This window comes from Trypanosoma melophagium (genome assembly GCF_022059095.1).
Source record: "Trypanosoma melophagium isolate St. Kilda chromosome Unknown ctg38segment1, whole genome shotgun sequence".
In the NCBI taxonomy this organism is placed as follows: Eukaryota; Euglenozoa; class Kinetoplastea; order Trypanosomatida; family Trypanosomatidae; genus Trypanosoma; species Trypanosoma melophagium.
In genome coordinates, this window is record NW_027125176.1 from 232794 (window position 1) to 253203 (window position 20410).

The 20410-nt window shown below is 42.4% G+C and overlaps 10 protein-coding genes across 10 annotated transcripts; all 10 read right to left on the reverse strand.

Moving 5' to 3' along the window:
- Positions 1-956: 956 nt before the first annotated feature.
- LSM04_008100 (DEAD/DEAH box helicase domain) lies at positions 957-3368 on the reverse strand (the record flags this gene model as incomplete). The annotated part of the gene is made up of 1 exon (XM_067338294.1): positions 957-3368. The coding sequence occupies one exon, from the start codon at positions 3366-3368 to the stop codon at positions 957-959; it is 2412 nt and encodes an 803-aa protein (XP_067188247.1).
- A 697-nt stretch (positions 3369-4065) lies between these two features.
- LSM04_006154 (uncharacterized protein) lies at positions 4066-6171 on the reverse strand (the record flags this gene model as incomplete). The annotated part of the gene is made up of 1 exon (XM_067338295.1): positions 4066-6171. The coding sequence occupies one exon, from the start codon at positions 6169-6171 to the stop codon at positions 4066-4068; it is 2106 nt and encodes a 701-aa protein (XP_067188219.1).
- A 4208-nt stretch (positions 6172-10379) lies between these two features.
- LSM04_008723 (PSP1) lies at positions 10380-11573 on the reverse strand (the record flags this gene model as incomplete). The annotated part of the gene is made up of 1 exon (XM_067338297.1): positions 10380-11573. One exon carries the CDS (start codon positions 11571-11573, stop codon positions 10380-10382), a length of 1194 nt encoding a protein of 397 aa, XP_067188260.1.
- Positions 11574-11959: 386 nt separating this feature from the next.
- LSM04_008030 (WD40 repeat) lies at positions 11960-13183 on the reverse strand (the record flags this gene model as incomplete). The annotated part of the gene is made up of 1 exon (XM_067338298.1): positions 11960-13183. One exon carries the CDS (start codon positions 13181-13183, stop codon positions 11960-11962), a length of 1224 nt encoding a protein of 407 aa, XP_067188245.1.
- A 332-nt stretch (positions 13184-13515) lies between these two features.
- On the reverse strand, positions 13516-13977 carry LSM04_000092 (Srp40; the record flags this gene model as incomplete). Its single annotated transcript, XM_067338299.1, has 1 exon — positions 13516-13977. The coding sequence occupies one exon, from the start codon at positions 13975-13977 to the stop codon at positions 13516-13518; it is 462 nt and encodes a 153-aa protein (XP_067188163.1).
- A 131-nt stretch (positions 13978-14108) lies between these two features.
- LSM04_000471 (uncharacterized protein) lies at positions 14109-14924 on the reverse strand (the record flags this gene model as incomplete). Its single annotated transcript, XM_067338300.1, has 1 exon — positions 14109-14924. One exon carries the CDS (start codon positions 14922-14924, stop codon positions 14109-14111), a length of 816 nt encoding a protein of 271 aa, XP_067188168.1.
- Positions 14925-15214: 290 nt separating this feature from the next.
- On the reverse strand, positions 15215-16198 carry LSM04_006781 (uncharacterized protein; the record flags this gene model as incomplete). Its single annotated transcript, XM_067338301.1, has 1 exon — positions 15215-16198. The coding sequence occupies one exon, from the start codon at positions 16196-16198 to the stop codon at positions 15215-15217; it is 984 nt and encodes a 327-aa protein (XP_067188227.1).
- A 676-nt stretch (positions 16199-16874) lies between these two features.
- LSM04_006712 (uncharacterized protein) lies at positions 16875-17918 on the reverse strand (the record flags this gene model as incomplete). The annotated part of the gene is made up of 1 exon (XM_067338302.1): positions 16875-17918. One exon carries the CDS (start codon positions 17916-17918, stop codon positions 16875-16877), a length of 1044 nt encoding a protein of 347 aa, XP_067188224.1.
- A 289-nt stretch (positions 17919-18207) lies between these two features.
- LSM04_000950 (Ribosomal protein L35A) lies at positions 18208-18636 on the reverse strand (the record flags this gene model as incomplete). Its single annotated transcript, XM_067338303.1, has 1 exon — positions 18208-18636. The coding sequence occupies one exon, from the start codon at positions 18634-18636 to the stop codon at positions 18208-18210; it is 429 nt and encodes a 142-aa protein (XP_067188171.1).
- A 657-nt stretch (positions 18637-19293) lies between these two features.
- On the reverse strand, positions 19294-20334 carry LSM04_004059 (Thymidylate kinase-like domain; the record flags this gene model as incomplete). The annotated part of the gene is made up of 1 exon (XM_067338304.1): positions 19294-20334. One exon carries the CDS (start codon positions 20332-20334, stop codon positions 19294-19296), a length of 1041 nt encoding a protein of 346 aa, XP_067188203.1.
- Between the last annotated feature and the right edge of the window lie 76 nt (positions 20335-20410).

Sequence of the window (20410 nt, forward strand, 5' to 3'; positions counted from 1 at the left end):
ATATATGGTTCCGCTAGCGTACGATGTTTCTCTGTGGAGTATTATCTGTCTTACTTTATTTATCTCGTTCTCTCCCTTAATATATGCTTGCGAATATAATAGAATAGAGTAAACACTACCTGTTTTCCTCCGCTGAAAACCACCTTTGGGCTTATTCCTTTCTCTATCTCTATCTATCTCCTGTCAGGAGGATATTCTCTGAATCAAGGTTATTTCCTGCTGTCCCCACAAAAGGAAAAAAAATACTACACACAAAAAAGGTGTTCAAACCAAAACAACAACAAAAAAAAAAAAAGAAACGAAAGAAGGAGAAAAAAAGACGAAAAAAAAGTAATGTATATATATATATATATATATATATATATATATATATATATATATCACCTTCTTGAATGTATTGAATTACCACTAATACAGAAGCCTCTGAATAGGAGCAGATACATCGAATTCAACCAGTCCCGTTTTCTCTCCCATCACCAGTGAAAAAAAAAAAGACAGAGTGGAATAGGGCCAAGAAAACACAGTTAGTTGAGAGTGACACATTTAAATAATATATACAGAGAGACACCCCTGTACCCACACATACACACGCACATAGCAGGGAATGCACTCCATGAGAATTCCCATGTACAACCACTTCAGCCCCCTTAAGGAACTGGAAAGTGAAGGGTGTTACTCTCGCCTTTCGACTCACGGTTCGCTCGAAAAACTAGAAAAAGAAATTTTGTTTTTGAACAGGATACAAAAAAAAAAAAACAAGGAGTCCTTGAACGAAGAAATCACCCTCAGCACCATCCTCATTATGATTCCCATAAGTCAGCATCCTGGGTAAGTAGAAATGGGAACGCAAAGGAACAACAAAAACAAAAACAAAACAAAAAATGGGATAAATCACAGGAGTCATTAACCACAAGAGTCCGTCATAAATGTAACGTGGAGACAACATATCCACTACATCACTTACCCACTCCACCCCTCGCTGGTGTTGGCCGCTTGAGTGTCATGACGCGCCCCACACCGCGTACAAAGCGAGAATCGTGTGTTTCGCGCTGCGGCCCGCGCCAGCCCGCCCCGTCGACACGTGCGTGACTTTTGTATTTAATGTGTTCTGCGGCATTAGCGCCCACCCCGCCGTGCCGCTCCACCGCAGCGACCGCCGCCTGCACGTCCTCCGGCAGCTCCCGGCCGGTCTGGGCGGCGATGAAGCGGGCGATGCGGGGCGCGCGGGGGTCGCCGGCGACAATAAACGTGTGGGCCGTTCCGCGGCGGCCGGCGCGGCCCGTGCGCCCCACACGGTGGACGTACGCGTCGGTGTCTCTCGGCAGATCGTAATTCACAACGTGTTCGAGGGCCGGCACGTCGAGTCCGCGGGCGGCCACGTCTGTGGCGCAGAGAATGCGAATAGCGCCTTCCTTGAAGTCGTGCAGAATGGCCTCGCGCCGCCGCTGCCGCAGACCGCCGTGCAGGCATTGCACGAGATCGGGTGGGGCTCGTAGCGCCTTGGTGAGATCAAGGGCGAATCGCTCTACATCTTCTTTACGGTTCACAAAGATAAGAACCTGTTGCCGCTTGGAAATGACACCATCATCGTAGAGTTTCACAATACCACCAATGCGTTGTGATGCATCCTGCATGGGGTACAAACACTGTTTAATATCCGTATTCGTTTTGTGTTCGCGATCAACTTCTAAAAGCACACGATGTGGTAGTAGAAAACGTGCCGCTAAATTTCCAACTGTAGCATTCCAGGTTGCGGTCCACATCGTCGTCTGTCGTGGTCGTTTGTATTTCCTAATATTTGACATGATAAATTCCAATTGTGGGGCAAAACCAAGCTCCAGCATACGATCGGCCTCATCTATAATAAGAAAGTTTACCTGCCCTAATCCAACTACTCCTACTTCAACGAAATCACACAAACGACCTGGTGTTGACACAAGTACATCACATCCTCCCCATTTCTGCAAAAAAACCACCTGTTTTTCACGGTCTTGACCACCAAAAACTGCCTTTACACGTACAACGTTTCCGGCAAGTTGAGCAAAAACATCTCGCGTTTGTTGCACAAGTTCCCGGGTAGGACAAAGCACCAGAATAAATGGCTCAACTAGCGTCACCAATACACCTTCTTCAGAACTCCTGACGTTGTTCTTATTGTTGTTACTACTTCTACTACTATTATTATTCTTGTTCTTTATGGTGTTTGCATGCCTTGAAGACTCTAAAGACGCGAGTGCTGCAAGAGCCGGTAGTGCAAACGCTACTGTTTTACCACTTCCAGTAGGTGCAACACCAACAACATCACGTTTCTCCATAAAGAGCGGAATCGCTACGGATTGTACAAGAGTAGGTGTTGTGTACCCTGCCAACCTGAGATTGGTCGCTAACCAAAACGGAAGTTTTTCCGCAAGACTCGCAAATGAAGTGAGACGATCAACATTGATAATGTTTCGCATTTCATCTCTCACCAAGACACGTACCTCTTCCGTGTCTTGGTGTCCCGTAGATTCAGAGCTCACTTTATCATCCTCATATATTACATCTTCTTCTCCATTTATTTTGTCTTGCTTCGCACTGACAGTTGCCTGCGATTCATTCCCAGCTCCCGCATCACTCTGAGTTACAAACCGCAGTGAGGGTGGTCCTGTATCTGTATTATGTCGAGTCTGCGGTAGGGGATTTTGAAAAGCGGCGGGTGGTGCATGATCAACTTTTTTCCCTTCCGTACTCATAGCTATAGCGGCGGCAGCGACACTCGCCGCTGTGGCGCGGTCACGAGGTAGGTCAGGTTCAAAGAACTTTTGGGTATTCGTTGAGTGTTCAACACTATTATTATTATTATTATTATTGTTGTTGTTGTTGTTGTTACTATTCTCCCGTGCAGTTTGTGCCAGCATTTGCTCGTCTAGGAGAGCAGAAGTATAACTACAGGAGGTGGAACTACTGAATACACGGTTAGTGTCGTTAACAGAAACACGGGTGTCCTCGCCATACAATTTGAAGGGAAAACTCTTGTCGGAGTACAACGGTTCAATCCTTTCACCCACCGTAGTGGGTTGCTCCACCGAATGTGATGCAGCCAAACCCTCCTCATTACTAACATTGACAGTCGTGCGGTTTTCACTTGCGCCTCCATTTGTTGTCGTTTTTGTCGTGGTGGTGGTTGTAGTTCCAAGTGCAGATGATGATGATGATAATTGTGTTGATGTTTCAACACCAGAAGCAGTGAAGGCGGCATCGTCAGTTGTATTGGGTGGTAATGTATATGCACAGCGAAGCTGATATCGCTGTGCACTATGATGATATACTGAAAGTCTAACAATACGACTGTAGATACCAAAAGTTCGGCAAATTACCCGGCCACGCATTTTCCAAATATCAATAAATGTCCCAACTACACTCACGCGCCTTAATAATGTTTTTACAGCAGCAATATATGAAATAAAACAAAACAGAGTATAGGCGAAGAAATTGTTCCTAAACCTTCGAAAGCTACTAAAAAAAAAAGAGAGAAACAAAATGCCCGTGTACATATATAATAAAAAAGTAATAGGTGATGAAGAAGGGAGAAAAGCAATGAGAAGCACGAAAGAAAAAAAAGCATATATATATATATATATATATATATATATTCATATACACGTATACACACAGAGTGAAAACAAGAGAAAGAAAAACAAAAAATAAAAAATGAATTCATTGCAGAACGCACAAAGGAAAAAAAAAGTGAGAGATTTTTACACTTGTTTTATGAACCTTCATTGCACACATAAAATAAGGAAGAAAACAGTATTCGCAAGTCATTGTAATTGCAGGGGAAAAGAAAAACAAAAAAAAACTGATACACCCATAGATATTCGCAATGTGCAGACATACATACACTATTGTCTCCTCACCACGGTTTTACTGTCGTATATATATATATATATATATATATATATTTCTTTTCTTCGATCGTACCCTAATGTATTCCACCTTTTTTCTTCTATTTTTTCTTCTTCTCTCCTTTACTCCACTCCTTTCTTTTTCCCTTTGTTACACATTTGGTTTCCTACATTCGGCACTTCAACTACCAAAGTTGTACGTCGGCATGCGCGCCGTTGTACTGCTTTCATCATTTTTTGATGTATTTTCAGAACCGAAATTGTATGTTGGCAATACCCGTGGACTGCCGTCATCCGATTCACGAGCCTTCTTCACATCGGTGAGAAAATTATAAGGAGACGGCTTTGTGGCAGTCATCTGCTCAATGGCTTGGGAAAATGACGAGTCATCAATTTCAAATAAAAGAGGCTTATTGTTGGTACTATCTGTTGGTGGTCGAAAATCATACATGGGATCATCATCAATGGATGTAATCTGAACAGCGGGTGGGGCAGCACTTGTGTCTGGTGAACTCTCCGGCGCGTTTGTTCCAAACATGCTGTATGCATGTCCTCTCGTGTCATCTGTGTCACTTTCATCATCTGGTGCAGAGCCAAAGTTAAACTCATACTTATTCGATCGCTTATCCTTTTCATTTCCCTGATCTTCTCCTCCTGACTTTGGCGCAAACATATCTTTTCCCAAATCGTGGATGTAAGGATCTACATATTTATCGGATGGGGATGGGGATGGGGATGGGGATGAAAACGAATTCTTTTTTTTATCAGCATCACGTGTTGCCTTCTTTTGCGAACCAGCAAAGTCATTCATAGATGGCAAACCTTTGGCTCCAAACATCTCCGCATGGGTATTTTTTGGCGATTCTTCTGCTTCGCTTGAAGTGCGGGAATGAACGGGTGGAGCGGAGGGCTTGGCGACGTTTGATAGGGCCTCTAGAATTTTCTGTTGTTGCCCTGCGGTGGGGTTCTTTTGTACTTTTTTCTCCTGTTGGTTTATAGGAGCAAAGAGACTGGCAAAGTCTGTTTGAACATCTGTGGGTGGATTTTTACTGCGAGCCCATCTTAATACGTGTGTGGCAGCTACAGCCGTCATACGTCGTATTCTCCCCTGTAATTGTTCTTCTTCCCCTGCAAGAAACTTAATACGAGCACGTATTTCCTGTACTTCTCGTCCAACAGGGGTATCATTAAAGCCATTCGCCCGCACGGCGTCTTCCAGTGCCACACGTGACTTAATCAACAGTTGCATCTGTGACTGTAATGTCTCCACTCTTGTTAAAATTGCACACATTTCATTTGTTACATCGGCACGTCCCTGCAATCGTGCGAGTGCCTCCCGTTCCTCCTCCAACTTCCGCGTCTGCTCTACGAGTGTGTCTATGCGGGCGTTAATGCGCTGCAGTCGTTCCCGGGCTCCCTCGGCGTCCGGTGCCGCCTCTGCTGAGATGTCTGCGGTGAGTGGGACTCCATTAGTGACGGCCATCTGCCGCAGATACGCGGCGACCTCGCCAACGTAATTTGCACGGTATTTGCGTGAGAGGGCGATGAACTGCGCCGCGACGAGATCTACCACTCGCTTTGTCACGACTGTTGTGGCCATTCCCTCCACGCCGGTGATGCAGCGACGGCGCTCCTCCAACTCGGCCACACGTTTCTGCAGGGGCGATTCCATCATCTGTGCTGTTCCTGCACTGCCGCCCACCGCCGCCTCCGCCCGCCGCCGCTCAAGCATCGTTTCGAGTGAAATGAGAAGTGTCATGGCCTCGCCACGTGTGAACTTCTTCACTTCACCGCCAGCCGCCCGCAGCCGCCGGCCCTCCCCGCTTCTCGAATTGGAATTGGAATTGGAGTTCAAAAGACCGGCAAAGGAGAGGGGCGGGTGGCCCTCCGGGTATAATAATATCGCCACCACCATCACCGCCGGGGAGCCGTACATGTCGAAACTCACACGGCGCGTTGCGGCGGCGGTGGTGTTGTGCACGCCGAGCACCGCGGCGCAGTCCAACTGCGTTTCCGCGACGGTTTTGCGGGGATGTCCACGCACGTACTCCTCCACGCGGAATGTGATCCACTTTGGGTGGAACCGCACGCCGCCCGTCTTGAAGTGCACAATCGCACTTCCCTCCGGCATCGCACTGAAGTCGACGACGCCGCCATCCGCCACGTAACACGGCGTCGACCGGTACGTCTCACCGCGGCGGTATGTGATGGTGTACTGCTGCCCGTTAGAGAGGGAAGTGCACTCCAGCGTCAACACCTTGAAGCGCACAATGTACGTCTCAGGCATTCTATCACCAAGGACAAGTGGGGAATCGCAATGGAGATAAAAAGATAAATAAATAAATAAATAAATAAATAAAAGTACAGATAACGGGAGGTAACTTTTAAGCTTGAAGGTCAATCTAGTATGCGGAAGTGTTCTCCGTCAAATGAAATTTCTATTCTGCACTTGTGTACGTTAACGTGTGTGTGTGTGTATCTTTTTTGTTTCTGTGGTGGGTACTGTAAGATTATACTTACTTTTTGCTTATGAGCTCGCCTAAACGCCGCAACTGCTACTCTCAAACTACTCTACATATCAGATATAAAAACACGTAGAGAAAGAAAAAGAAAAATAACGGAAGCAGAAGTAACTAAAAAAAAAAAAAAAGGAGATACAAAGCAAAATAGTTATGTACACATATTACAAGCCTCATACACACAGTTTATGCCTTCTTTTTTTTACTTTTTACCGTATGTGCATGTGTGGGCATCGTCTACCGAAAGAAACACTGTGAGACAAAGACACAGACACACACAAACACAGCCAACCATAATCCCTGTTAAGAGAAAGTTACAGACATAAAAACAACAAATGAGATCCCATATAGAAACAATATTTTTGCGGCGCTTGAGCTATTTTTTTCTCATTACCCTTGAAGTTCACATCATTGTACCTCCGTCTTTAATTTCATTTGCTTTATTTTTATTCTTTACCCCACACTATCTAATTCTCTCTTCCGCGCTCAGATTGTCTGTATCGCTTTTATGAATTGATACAGATCTTATTTATTTATCATGTTTCTCTGCGCCATTTCCCCTGTACTGCTCATTTGCTGGGGTTTCCACTTCAGCGGTAGTAGAGGGTCTGATAACGTTGGAAAAAAAAAAAAACAAATAGATGCGGTTAAAACAAACAAATATATATACGCGGTACACACGCCCAAAATTGGCACAACAGGTAAAAAAGAAAAATGTATATACATAAGGCTACAAGCCAAACAAAGACAGTGATAAAATGAGTAAAAAAATAATTCAAGATTCAAAAAAACCTTGTAGGAATGGCAACAGTGTACCGTTTCCTATTTCTTTGTCTCTACTCCTTCTTTCCCCCTTTCAAACATTGTATATATCCGCAGGGGTTTGTCTCTATGGGCTTGCCGCACATGTTATTATAAAACGCTTTGGCATAGAGCGCTGTTCCCATGTTGGCGACAAAAAAAATAAACGACAAGTACAAAAAACTAATATAAAAGGTCAAAAAACAACAAAAAAAAAACGGTCAGGAATATAAATATATCTCTGACATGTAGCTCCAAACTCCACACTACCACAGACGTGAGAAGAAAACCAAAAAAAAACGTATGATGCATAGATAAATATACATGTGTGCATACATGTAGATAGGAACGTATGTAAAGGAAGAAAGGCACAGAGAGACAGACGGCCTTAGAGATCAATAAAAAAATAAAGAAAAGAAATAATGTAAAAACTTTTCCCTCGTCTCTCTTTTTTTTTCTTTTATTTTTTTTTCGGGTCTTTTAGTTTTTATTGTGGTTCTTCTTTAGTTTCCCCGCGGCACTGTGCTTCTGTATTCTGATCTTCCTTCTCAGAGGATTGTTATAACATAGTTTTCTCCCCCTTTTCCCTCCACTACTATCAACAAACATAAAAATTCTTTGCAAATATGACCCATCACAGCACAGCATCCACAAACAAACCATGAACAAGAAAAAAAAAACACTCCGCTTCCAAAGAGAACAGTAGTTCCCACGACTGCTGCTGTTTATACCACTTCTACTTCTTCCTTGAAGAAATTACCAACCCGGAATGAGAAAGAAAAACAGAGGGAATATTTTTTCGCCGTCACTTTTTCTTATCTCTTAGTTATGCATTGACTTTTCAAGAGGTCCTTGGGATTTAATGCAATCCGTGAGCCCAAACAAACAAGCTTGCCAATACGCACAGCCTGTTTTAGTTGTTCCCACACCCAATCAAGAAAAAGAAAAGGATAAAAAAGGCGAAAATTATCTAAGAAAAAAGAAAAATTCCCTCTATAAATCTATACCGTTCCTTATTTATTCCCACCTGCCCAGTCACCTCGTTCAAGTCCGTACATACACACAAGTATATATATATATATATATATATAATCCAACAGAGAGACAAGACAACCCCCATGCATAGGAAAGAATCAAAAAAAAAAAAAAGGATTTTATTGGATTATTTCATTTCCTTTTGAACTCGGTTTTTCTTCGTCCCCCTTTTTTCTCATTTATTTCCCCGGTTCCCGCAGTAGCCTCGCTTGGATTGCAGCCACCGTTTTTTTTTTTTGCTGTGGACATGCGGAGAGGAACAGTTCTCAAACTGCAACTTGTTTTTTTTCTTTTCTTTGCACATATTGCATTGACTATTCATACCCCCATCGCACCTCATTCAATCATAGTAATTTTTATTTTACTTCTGTTTTTATTTTTTGTTAATCTTCTACCACTATCAATTTGTTTATGATACAGATGTTACAACAATACGGTAACAAATGCCAAAAAAGTTCCTGTTATCGTTTAAAAGATATATATATTTTGTTACTTCATACTAATTGTTTTTCTTTGCTTTTTTGCTCCCTCCTGTGCAATCTCAGTTTGGGACCGTCAGTGTTCATTGCTTTTAATAACTTTGACGGTCCCTCACAATTCATTTTGTTTACTATTCAAAGTTTATTTGCATGGCATTTTATATGCTAATACCGCGGCGTGCCGGAGTCGGGCAGCAAACAGCGAAGTAGCAGTTATGAGATGAGAAGCCGTATGTAAGTTGGCTCTTCTATGCGTTTGGGTGGGCAGATGCGCCCACGCCAATCAAACAAATAAAAATCACAATAAAGAAAGTGAAGAAAAACAGAACAAAAACAAAAAAAAAAACACAGAAAAATAGTGAGTGAAACAAAAAAGAAAGACATATAAAATAAAAAAAATCATTATAATATCAAGTGTTTTTGGGTACTACACACTTCTTTTATTTTTCTTTCTTGTACGTTTGCTTATCCTCCCTCTTCTTTACGCACCTCAACATATATATATATTTCTCCATTTTTTATCTTTTTTTCCTTTTCGTTCCTTCACTTTGGAATTGTATTACAACACGTGGCCTCAGGGGACAAACAAGAAAAAACATAAAATACAAAAATAAAAACGCACAGAAATAAAAATAGAGAAATGGCCACATAGAAGCACAAGAAAAAGTAATACAGGAAATGAAGGAAGGAAAAGACGCACTTTGAAATAGGAACAGAAAATAATAAAAAACAAACACTGCGTGCGAAAAAGAAAAATGGAAGAGTGGGAGTAACAAAAAAAAAAAAGGAGGAAAATAAAGGGGAAGCTATTCACGGTGATTTGAAGAAAGAAAAAAAAAATCAAAAAAAAAAAAAAACAATCAGTAACAATTTCTATGGTTGTTGTTGTTGTTATTTTTAGCGTCTTTCACGGCAGACGCCTACGCCTCCCACCTCTGCAGCCGCAATAACTGAGAAAGTGCATAAGGGTAAGAGAAAGACCGAAGGAACTTCAGGTGACACACATTCACACGCATATTACAAGAAACAAAGAAAACAAGAATACGGCAATAATAATAATAATAATAATAATAATAATAATAATAATAATAATAATAATAATAATAATAATAATAATAATAATAATAATAATAATAATAATAATAATAATAATAATCAGTAGTGAGAAAAGAAAGACGCAGTAAATGATGAGTTCCGCAGATTTCCCATTGAAGGTTTGTGATAAAAAAATCTTTATTGCTTTTCTTTTCTTTCCTTTTCGTTATTTTCATTCTTTTTTTTTTTGCCTTTGCATAATCGAAATAGAATGGATGGAACTTTGTTATTTGTGACTCTTGATACGTGTGAAAAATGGCGGTGAGGAGAAGAAAAATAAAAAAGAGAGGCGAACACCTGGACGTGCGTTTTTGAAGTCCAAGACAGTTGAAAAAGCAAAGAGAAACAAATCAAAAGCAAAAAAATTGTACTTGCCGCCATCTTTGCTCTACAATCAAACCCATACTTTCTACACATGCGAACATACATCAGCGGTGTCAGTAGTATTAGTAGTCGTATTAATGACAGTAGCCACAAGAAGAGTAAAATCACTCTCCTGCTACTACTACTATCACCATTACAACAACAACAATTACTATTACTACCTACGTATTAGTTTCCCAGTCTTACTGGCTCAGTTTGTCCGCTTCTTGGTTCCGTTTTGTCTCCTTATTGGCTTTCCCACGTTTACGAGAGTCCTTGTTGCTACTTCTGCGGTGATTGTCGTCTACTGTGTGTTGCCTCTGTCTGCAGTTCACCTCCCAATTGAGTTGGTGCATCCAAATGCGGCATTGGTATTGTCGATTCAGAGCACGCAGAAGTGCCTTGAACTCCACGTAAGTATCGCTGCAGTACGTAAAGGTGAGTTTCTTACGGTCAAACTGAAACACGGCGCGTTGCACCTCAAGTGGAGTGCGCAGGTTCAGTGAGTTAATGGCGGCTTTGCAGAACCGCAGCGCCTCCTCCTCCATGTGGTCGAGGGAGCGGAAGGACTCCACCTCCTCCGGGAGGGCCTCGCGGAGTACACGCAGTGGACGTTTTTCCCCCTTCTCCTTCCCTTCCTCCTCCTCCGCCCTCCTTGAGACGTTTGGCTCACTGCGGACAACGGCGGTAATAAGGCCCAGGTCCTCCCCGCGATCGCCTTCCACAACGACGTGGCGATCAATGAGGTCTTCAGCTTTCAGAACAACACCGAAAATATGTGGCACATCATTCACAACAAAGACTTCACTTCCCAGGCGCAATTCCACCTTCACCTCAGCGAAGGTAACACCACGGACAACCTTTGGACGACCATCAACGTACATTTTATAGAGGTTGTTGCTCCTCTTAATTGGTGTGGAGACCACTGAGGTACCAGTATTCCCACAGGAAACACTACTGTTGCTGAGGTTAACAGTCTTATCGGCAACACTGCTGGTGTTAGCACTTTCCACAGGTTCTGGCAGGGTCTGATAATGAGTTTCTGCTGAATTTGCGTGGGGTGAGATCATGTTGTGTGGATAGTAGTACGCGGGTCCACACCCATTGGTGTCAGCAACCACTCCATTCATGTAAAATGTCTCTTCGTAGGAGCAGGGGGCGCATATATTCCATGAAATACCAGCAGGAATAAATGCGGGTGCATCAGGATTGGGTTCGTGACGCTTTTTTTCATTAAGTCTATCAAGCAACGGCACAGGAGTCAATATGGTTCGAAGGTACGGGTTATGCGTATACCTTTTCTTTATAGCCTTTATTTCAGCGTTAACTCCGTTGTTAGCCCTGTTTGCTTCCTGAATGGCACCCATGGTGCAGTCTGCAAGTGGAGCCATGATCATCTTTCCTCAGTTGTTTTGCGTGTATACGTATAAGCTCTTTTTTTCTTTGGTTCTTGTTGAATGTTTGCGTTTATTTCCGACCTTCTTCTTTGATAAGAAAAACCTCCTTATAAAACTGTTCAATAGATTGAGCGAAAAAAAAAAAAACAGTCGAACAGGGGAAAGGGAGAGAGGGATAGGAAAACAGTGCACTACCAGACGATTTAAAAAGCCTAGCATTAAATTAATAATAATAATAATAATAATAATAATAATAATAATAATAAATTTAATATTCCCAAAGATGATAACAAGATTACTACACCAACAAATCAGGCGTAAAGAAAGAAGAAAAAATTTACGCTATTGAAGTTATTTCCAGTATCTCTTTCATTTGGTACCTCGTCTTACACCTTTTTCACACGCCAGAGGCGTACCATATTGTCATCGCCACCGGAGGCCAGTAGAAAGCTATCTTCTTCTTCACCATGTTCATTTACAGTCTTTTTAACAAGAGGACAAAACGAGACGCTGTTTACATCCGCCTCATGTGCGCATGGAACCGAGGCAACAACATCTACATGTACTTCCTTATCACTTCGTGAATGGTATAGGCCCAAAACGGTCACTTTATTATCTCCACTAGCGCAGGCCACAAAAGCCCCGCTCTTGCTTGGCGCCCAGCAGACAGAATACAAAGAACGCTCCGCAAAACCTGTAGCTGTGCATAGTACGTGAAACTTTCCTTCAGAATTTCGCGCCCAGAATGTAACAATACCATCATCTGAACAACAACATATCAAAGGCTGAAAATTATGTTCTTTTGAGACAGCTGTGCAGAGTTCTTCTATTGACTCTTCTACAGGCTGCACTGCAATAGACCACACTGTTCCCTCATGTCTAGTTAAGGTTTGAAAACAGTACCAATCATCTCGTCGGTGTGACTCTGTCCAGACCTTTATTGTGTTGTCGTACGAACATGAGAGTAAAATTGGTTTCTTATCTCCTCCTTCTTTGGGAGTAATCCATGCACACGCCTTCACATCCTGTACATGCCCCGTAAGAACTCCAGCGCATTCAAACTCCCCAACATCAACACGATCCCATATCCATACAGTTCTATCACGCGAGCATGTTGCTAATGTGTCGTCTGTCGACCACGAAACACACTTTACTTCACTCTCATGTCCATCAAGAACAGCCTCTAATTCAAATTCAAAACCCTCAGGGTTGTCATCAGATCGTTTCCAAACGGTTGCTGTACGATCGAAAGAAGCACATGCAATCCACCCACCACTAGGACTCCATGCAACGTGTCGAATCGTACGACTATGTTCACCTTTCAGCGTATGAATGCACTTCCACGTTAGAGAGTCCTCTTCATTTTCGTCCATCTCTGCACGTCTTGAGCAGCTCCAGAACTTCACTGTCCCATCACCAGAGCACGATGCCAATACGTTTGCTGAAGGACACCAAGACACACACCAAACTCGATCTCCATGTCCCTCCAGTACAACGACAGGATCTACCCGAAGGAGGGACGGCGCTTCAAAAGGCAGATCTAATGGACGCTCATTATTGGAATCAGTACTTTTTTTATCACTCGAGTTGGTAGTAGGAGAAAGCTGCATTTGATTCTTTACTGTATATCCAGAAAATTCCCCATCCCCACCAAAGAAAAAGAAAATATTGAAAAGAACAGCAGCAAATTCTCATTCAATTAGATAGGTGTGAAAAGAAAAACAAACAACACATTTTTAAATTAGCCAAAAAAAAAAGAACATCTACAAGTGTTTTATATATTGAGGCAAGGGAAAATGTATTAAGCGTTATAAGCCCCATACTTACACGTTTTACAGGCCAGTCTCTACTTTACTCACAGGTACAGTCATACATGTAGAGAAATAAGTGCAAATCCTCCTGTAAACACTATCAAATGACGAACAAAACTTTCATTCTTTGATTAGTCACTGTCGTCAAACTGAAAAGCTCTCACAGTTGTATCTACACCAGCAGCGTAAAACTTTGCCTTATTTTTCTGTTTAAGCTTATTGAAGTTCTTACCCTTTACCCGCATCATTTCTTGATTTTGTCTGAGTACCATATGCTCTGATCCTGGGCGGTTGTCCTTCAATTCTTCCTTAAGAAAAACAACTTTTGTCGGATCAATACGCTCAAAACGCCTTAAACCAGCATTTCCGTTGCGGTTATCGTTTCTGCGGCCATGGCCTTCTTGAGAGCCATTGTTTAATGACATCTGCTCATGTACACCATTTTCAGCGCGAACATTCTTTCGCAAAGGCTCTTCCTCATCACTTCTCTCAGAATCCAATGCTCTCTTTGCCACTGGCTTCTTCACAGGCTCATCATCATCATCGTCTGAAGAGCTGTCGGGCAGCGGCGCCTTCTTAGCAGCTGGTTTCATTGCAGGTGATGCCTTGCTCTTTGCCACTGGTTTCCTCACAGGCTCATCATCATCGTCTGAAGAGCTGTCGGGCAGCGGCGCCTTCTTGCAGCTGGTTTTTGCAGGTGATGCCTTGCTCTTGCCACTGGTTCTCACAGGCTCATCATCATCGTCTGAGAGCTGTCGGGCAGCGGCGCCCTTAGAGTGGTTTTTGGGGGGTTCGGGCGGGGCTTCTTAGCAGCTGGTTTCATTGCAGGTGATGCCTTGCTCTTTGCCACTGGTTTCCTCACAGGCTCATCATCATCGTCTGAAGAGCTGTCGGGCAGCGGCGCCTTCTTAGCAGCTGGTTTCATTGCAGGTGATGCCTTGCTCTTTGCCACTGGTTTCCTCACAGGCTCATCATCATCGTCTGAAGAGCTGTCGGGCAGCGGCGCCTTCTTAGCAGCTGGTTTCATTGCAGGTGATGCCTTGCTCTTTGCCACTGGTTTCCTCACAGGCTCATCATCATCGTCTGAAGAGCTGTCGGGCAGCGGCGCCTTCTTAGCAGCTGGTTTCATTGCAGGTGATGCCTTGCTCTTTGCCACTGGTTTCCTCACAGGCTCATCATCATCGTCTGAAGAGCTGTCGGGCAGCGGCGCCTTCTTAGCAGCTGGTTTCATTGCAGGTGATGCCTTGCTCTTTGCCACTGGCTTCTTCACAGGCTCATCATCATCGTCTGAAGAGCTGTCGGGCAGCGGGGCCTTTGCTTCTGCCTTACTTTGCTTTTTGACGGGTTCATCATCTGAAGAGAAGCGGGAGGTGGTGTGCTTTTTGCCAGTCCCATTAAGTGCAATGAGTGACTCCAGAGTTATTCCTTTTGGTGGATGCTGGTGCATGGCTATCTTTCCCTCTTTCTGAAATATCGTTGCGACGGTGGGGTGATGCTCCTTTAGGTATTGCAGAACGGCAGTGTTAACAATGCTGGCCATCTCTTGGTTCTAAAAGAAGAGTTCCTAGGGGGCAAAAAAAAAAAAAAAAAAAACGAACAACAGAACAGAATACATTATTTCTCACGGAGAAATCGTATCCCAAGTTAAAGGATGAGAAAAACAGTCCAAAGGGGTCTTCTAAAAAAAAAAAAAAAACGCTCAACTGTAAATAAATAAATAAATAAATAAATAAATATATATATATATATCCGCGGAGGGAAAAATACGCTAAGATTCTAGTTGACTAAAAAATACTTTGGCCACTATCGCACTTCATTATAGTCAACGTATTACACCATATTTTGGCCCCTTGGGTAACCAAATTTTTTCATTTGATGCTCATGTTGAGCCAACATGCATGATATTGTAATGTAATATAAAAGGTCAGCCAACAACTTCACATCGTCACTCTGCAGAATTACTGCCACAATACCCAATATGCATGATGCACACATGATTGCGACGTCACAACAATCATTCTTAAGATTGTAATGCTGAAGCACCATGAACCGATTGCCATGTACAGCACATGCTAGACAGAAAGTGGACTCTAAACATAGACAACAAGGTTCAGCTCCCTTACAAACACAGCATGACAGATTTCCGCACATTCCAGCACAGCACATATAACGAGACCAATCGTCAAGCATAAGTTTCTTTCGTTGCATAAATGTACAGCAGCAGGGACAAAAACATGCAGCTATGCAAAAACATGGTTCTCTACAAGGCGCCATAATCATGCTTGTCGCCCACTTATTAGAGCCTTCCCATTTTTGTACATCTCCATAGCTTGCCGGTGCAGTGTAATCATAGTATGCTGCCTGGGCAGGAATTGCAGGTGTGCTCGCAACAGGGAGACTATTTCCTTGTGTTGGCCCTCCATATCCTGCTGGTGGTTGTCCATATCCTGCAGACGGTTGTCCATATCCGGCTGACGGTTGTCCATATCCTGCTGGTGTTTGTCCATATCCTGCAGACGGTTGTCCATATCCTGCTGGTGTTTGTCCATATCCTGCAGACGGTTGTCCATATCCTGCTGGTGTTTGTCCATATCCTGCAGACGGTTGTCCATATCCGGCTGACGGTTGTCCATATCCTGCTGGTGTTTGTCCATATCCTGCAGACGGTTGTCCATATCCTGCTGGTGTTTGTCCATATCCGGCTGACGGTTGTCCATATCCGGCTGGTGCTTGTCCATATAATGTAGGTGTTTGTCCATAGCTTCCCTGAGCTGGGCTATACGTAGCAGGAGACTTCTTTCCAGTAGACGACATTACGTTAGCTTCCCTATCCAAGAGTAGGAATAGAACACGGAGAGAACTGAGAGAAACTTATTCTGAAGAAGAAAAAATAAGGATCTTACCTAAGATTAACTCCTCGCTAACTCTGAGAAAGAAAAAAGGAAAAAAAAAAAACAACGCCACACCAACCCACACCATTGGTCCACAGGGTCCAGTACCCTCGGCGTACTATCCATTATAACATCAATAAATTAGATAAAATCGTTGTGTAAGAGAGGCTTTTATAAGCTCTCCTTCGCTACGGTTTACCACAAGAAAACAAAATCACAAAGGATTTTTTTAAATTCACACATGCACAAGCGAATATATACTTTCATTTTCATTCTGAAAACCCAAGAGCTCATATGGTCTGGTGCAGAACATCCGTGGATCAGCATCTTCACAAAAGCCAACCTTGCATTATTGATAAATTACATTGTCCTGGGAGTTCAGAAATCTAAAACCCATTCACAGTTCAGGTGCTGCAATGCAACACAGCGTCCCCATCTCTCTCAGAAGAAAAGTGCGAAAAATAAAAAATCAGAGGCCTTTGACATCAAAATCTCACTTTCCCCCCCCCCCTCTTCTGATGTACAGTCTTGGATAGCAAAAAAAAAAAAGCGAAAAAAAGAAGAGTTTATAAAAGCCCTGTCAGTTAAAAATCATTCGTTTAAAACCGTACTGACCAGTCTTCAAGACATCCATCGGCAGAGGCGGACAAAACTCGTACGGAATGTTGATTTTCTTTTATAATCGTTGCATCGAGAACACCTCCAGAGCTTTCAAAAGCCCCCCAAAATTCCAATTTCTCAACATTTAAAACCCCCACCTGACGGCGAGAAATAGCGACTGCTATATCCCCTTCTCTAGACGATCGCCATACGACAGGAAAAGACAAACGGGCTTCGTACAGCACATGTTGCGCCATTCTAATGTCAATCACCATAGCTCTATTTCTTTCCGAAGAAAGCACTATATTCTCTCCCCCACGGCACACTGTACCAGAAACAAGTTGATCTGTCATTCTATAAACCCATTGAAGATCTTTCACCCTCAAATCACAAAGCATAACGCCTTGTTCCGTGAAAATATTAGCAACACCATCTTTTACAGCCTCTACAGAAATAGGGGAAATTACATTTCCAGAATAATCAGAACCGATATTCTCACTCAACTTCTGTCCTCTAAAACCAGAAATATTATTTAGAGAAATATATGAAATACAACCCCAAACTTCTTCATCTGGTTGTGACAAACACCATAATCCATCATGATGGAAAGCACAGCTAATAGAATTCTTTAGAGTGCCAATGACTTTTGGTGATTCACCATTTTCAAATTTAAAAACAAAGGCAGAACACTGAGTTCCAATAGAGTTATCCATTCTTTCAGCAAGAATTGTACAACACAGAGAATGCGAAATATCAGAAGTCAAACCAAGGCATAACTGATGTGCAGGGAGTGTAACCTGCTGACCATTAGCTATTAGCTGTGAAAAAGCCGACCTTTGATCATTACCAAAGTCAAGATTAATAAGGCTTGAAACCGAAGAAGAGAGTCCACCTCCCATTACTGCTGTCACTATTGGTCTTTCTTCACTCTCGTCTTTGGTGAGACGCAGAATTGGAAAAGGAGTATGATATACTGCACATGAGGTAAAAACACAATCATAAGGAGAGCCAAAGGATACGTTGGACGCTATTCCTGCGTTCATCTTTTCTTATTCTCTGGTAGCATTATCTTTTCCTACAAAGCAATAATAACAATATTAATAATAATATTGAGATTTCCTAGAAAGTCCAAAGAAGAAAAGAGAAGAGAGGGAAAAGAAAGAACAAGTTGGCTTGTTCCGGCAAGAGACATGACGGAAGGCAGTTGACACCTGGACTCAACAGGTGAAACAAAAACAAAAGGAAAACAGACACACACACGAAAAAAAAAACGATATTTGTTATCTGTTTAAGAAAAAATGGAAAAAGAAAAGGCGAGAAGCAGCGGAAAAATTAAATGCGGCTTGGGTACAAGTACACTCGGATCCTTCGGCCAATTGCCGATGCTGGAATAGGGGTTGAGAACTTTGCACGCACTACACCAGAACCACCATGAGGGCGGGTAACACGACCCCACAATGCACGGGTATTGCTGCGGCGGGCCGGAGCCTTGGACCAGCGTACACAGCGCTTCATCTTGTACCCGTGGTAAACGTAACAAACACGCTTGCCCACATACCACTTGGCGTCTTCAGATGTATTAACATTCTCAACGCGAATAAGGGCTGTGTTCTTGTTTTGTCCGTGAAGTCCCCTGGTGTAACCAGCCAGGGTGCCCTTCATATAAAGTCGCGGAGATGCACGATTCCGCCGAACCGTCGAAGACTTCTTCGTCAGTTGGGAGATCTTCTTTGATCGGTCCACGTGCACTTTAGCCACCATTTTCCTACTGCCTATTATAAAAACAGAAGACAAAAAAAAAAAGGAAAAAAAAAAGAAATTCAAGTTCCCAATAATAATAATAATAATAATAATAATAATAATAATAATAATAATAATAATAATAATAATAATAATAATAATAATCATCATCCACAACAACAACAACATGCGACTCAATTTACCCTTGTATCATTATTCCCCCCAAAGAGAGGGAAAAACAAAGATAAGATAATACTCCAATTCAGTTTACCTGAGATTTCAAATCGAATAATATCAATCCAAAAATCCTAAATCAGTAAAGAAAAGAATTCATAAAAACAATCTATGATGCACGAATACGTTGACAACTTCCAAAGTGTCAGTCTTTGGGACCTTGCGACCGCATGACCTCTCTTTGCGTAGAGGCTGATGAGGGTTAGTGAAATAAAAAACTCAATCGCCAAACTTCTTAACACAGTATCCAATAGAAATAAATAAAGTCACACGAAAAGCAAAAAAAAAGGGACAAATAAACAAACACACTACTCATCCATTTAGGCTCAACCGAACGCATACTCTTTCCACAAGTTTCTAGAAGAGGAAATGTGAAAAACCAAGGAAAAAAACCATCGCCTGTATCTACACTACAATATATAAGAGAACCAACTGATGTAAAATTCAAAGGAGGTGATCCTTTATTACATTATACACTAGATTATGTGTTTCCTCACGATCCAGACGACATCCTTTGCTATCACAACATTCTATATGAAACCAATTTGGAAGTTGACGACAGCACCACAAATAGGTCTGCCTAACATTTTCTTTGTAGTTAGATTGGGCAGTCTCATGAATATCTAGAGGACCACGGTCCTTATCCTTCTTCATAGCATTCATTGCTGCTTGAGGAGGTAGATCAAGGTATAGGACTATATCTGCTGGTGGAAGTCCGAACCACGAGACTTCCATTGTCTGTAGATGATGAATAAACCTTTTTCGTTCCTCTTCTGGAAGTTTAGAAGCCTGATGTCCGCAGTTAGCCGTATAGTAACGATCCAAAATAATTTTTCGACCACGACGCATCCAATATTGAAGCTCAGGCAAACATGCAAAACGATTTAGTGAAAATAATAAGCTAAATAATTTTGGATCCAGTTCATGTATGCCTCCTTTTTTACCAGACAAAACCTCACGAAGAAGACCTCCGTAGCGATTTCTTTCAGATGGAAATTCAAGAGTAGCAACAGAATAACCCTGATGCTCAAGACGGTCTATTAAAAATTTTGTCTGTGTCGCCTTGCCTACACCATCGCCGCCTTCAAAAACGACTACTTGACCTTTTCTCGGTTGAAAAGAAAAAAAAGCTTTTACAGCAGCAATTTGTGCCTCAAGAAGGTTACTTGAATCATCCACACTAAGAGTTGACAAAGTCTCAAGTAAGGAGACTGAAGTACCTTTACTTTCTACGAGGGATAAAACAGGCAGACGTTTACAAAACAATGCGTAAACAACATCAGCGTTCCGTAGGGACTGTTTTTCCGTGATGAAACAAAGAAAAGTATCGGCCTCATCCGTCTGCTGAATCCTCCTACGACGAATAGTATGAGCAAGTGAACCGTGGCACTGTACGATCTCGGCGGAATTTCTCGCAGCTGCCTCCGAAACAACAGTGGAGCGGAGTATTTCGCTTTGGACGTCCAAAAGCACAACAATCTTCATTTTACTTCAAGAAAACCAAGAACAGTAACAAGAAAGTAAAAAAAAAAAGCAACTAATAAAAATAAACCAGAAAAGA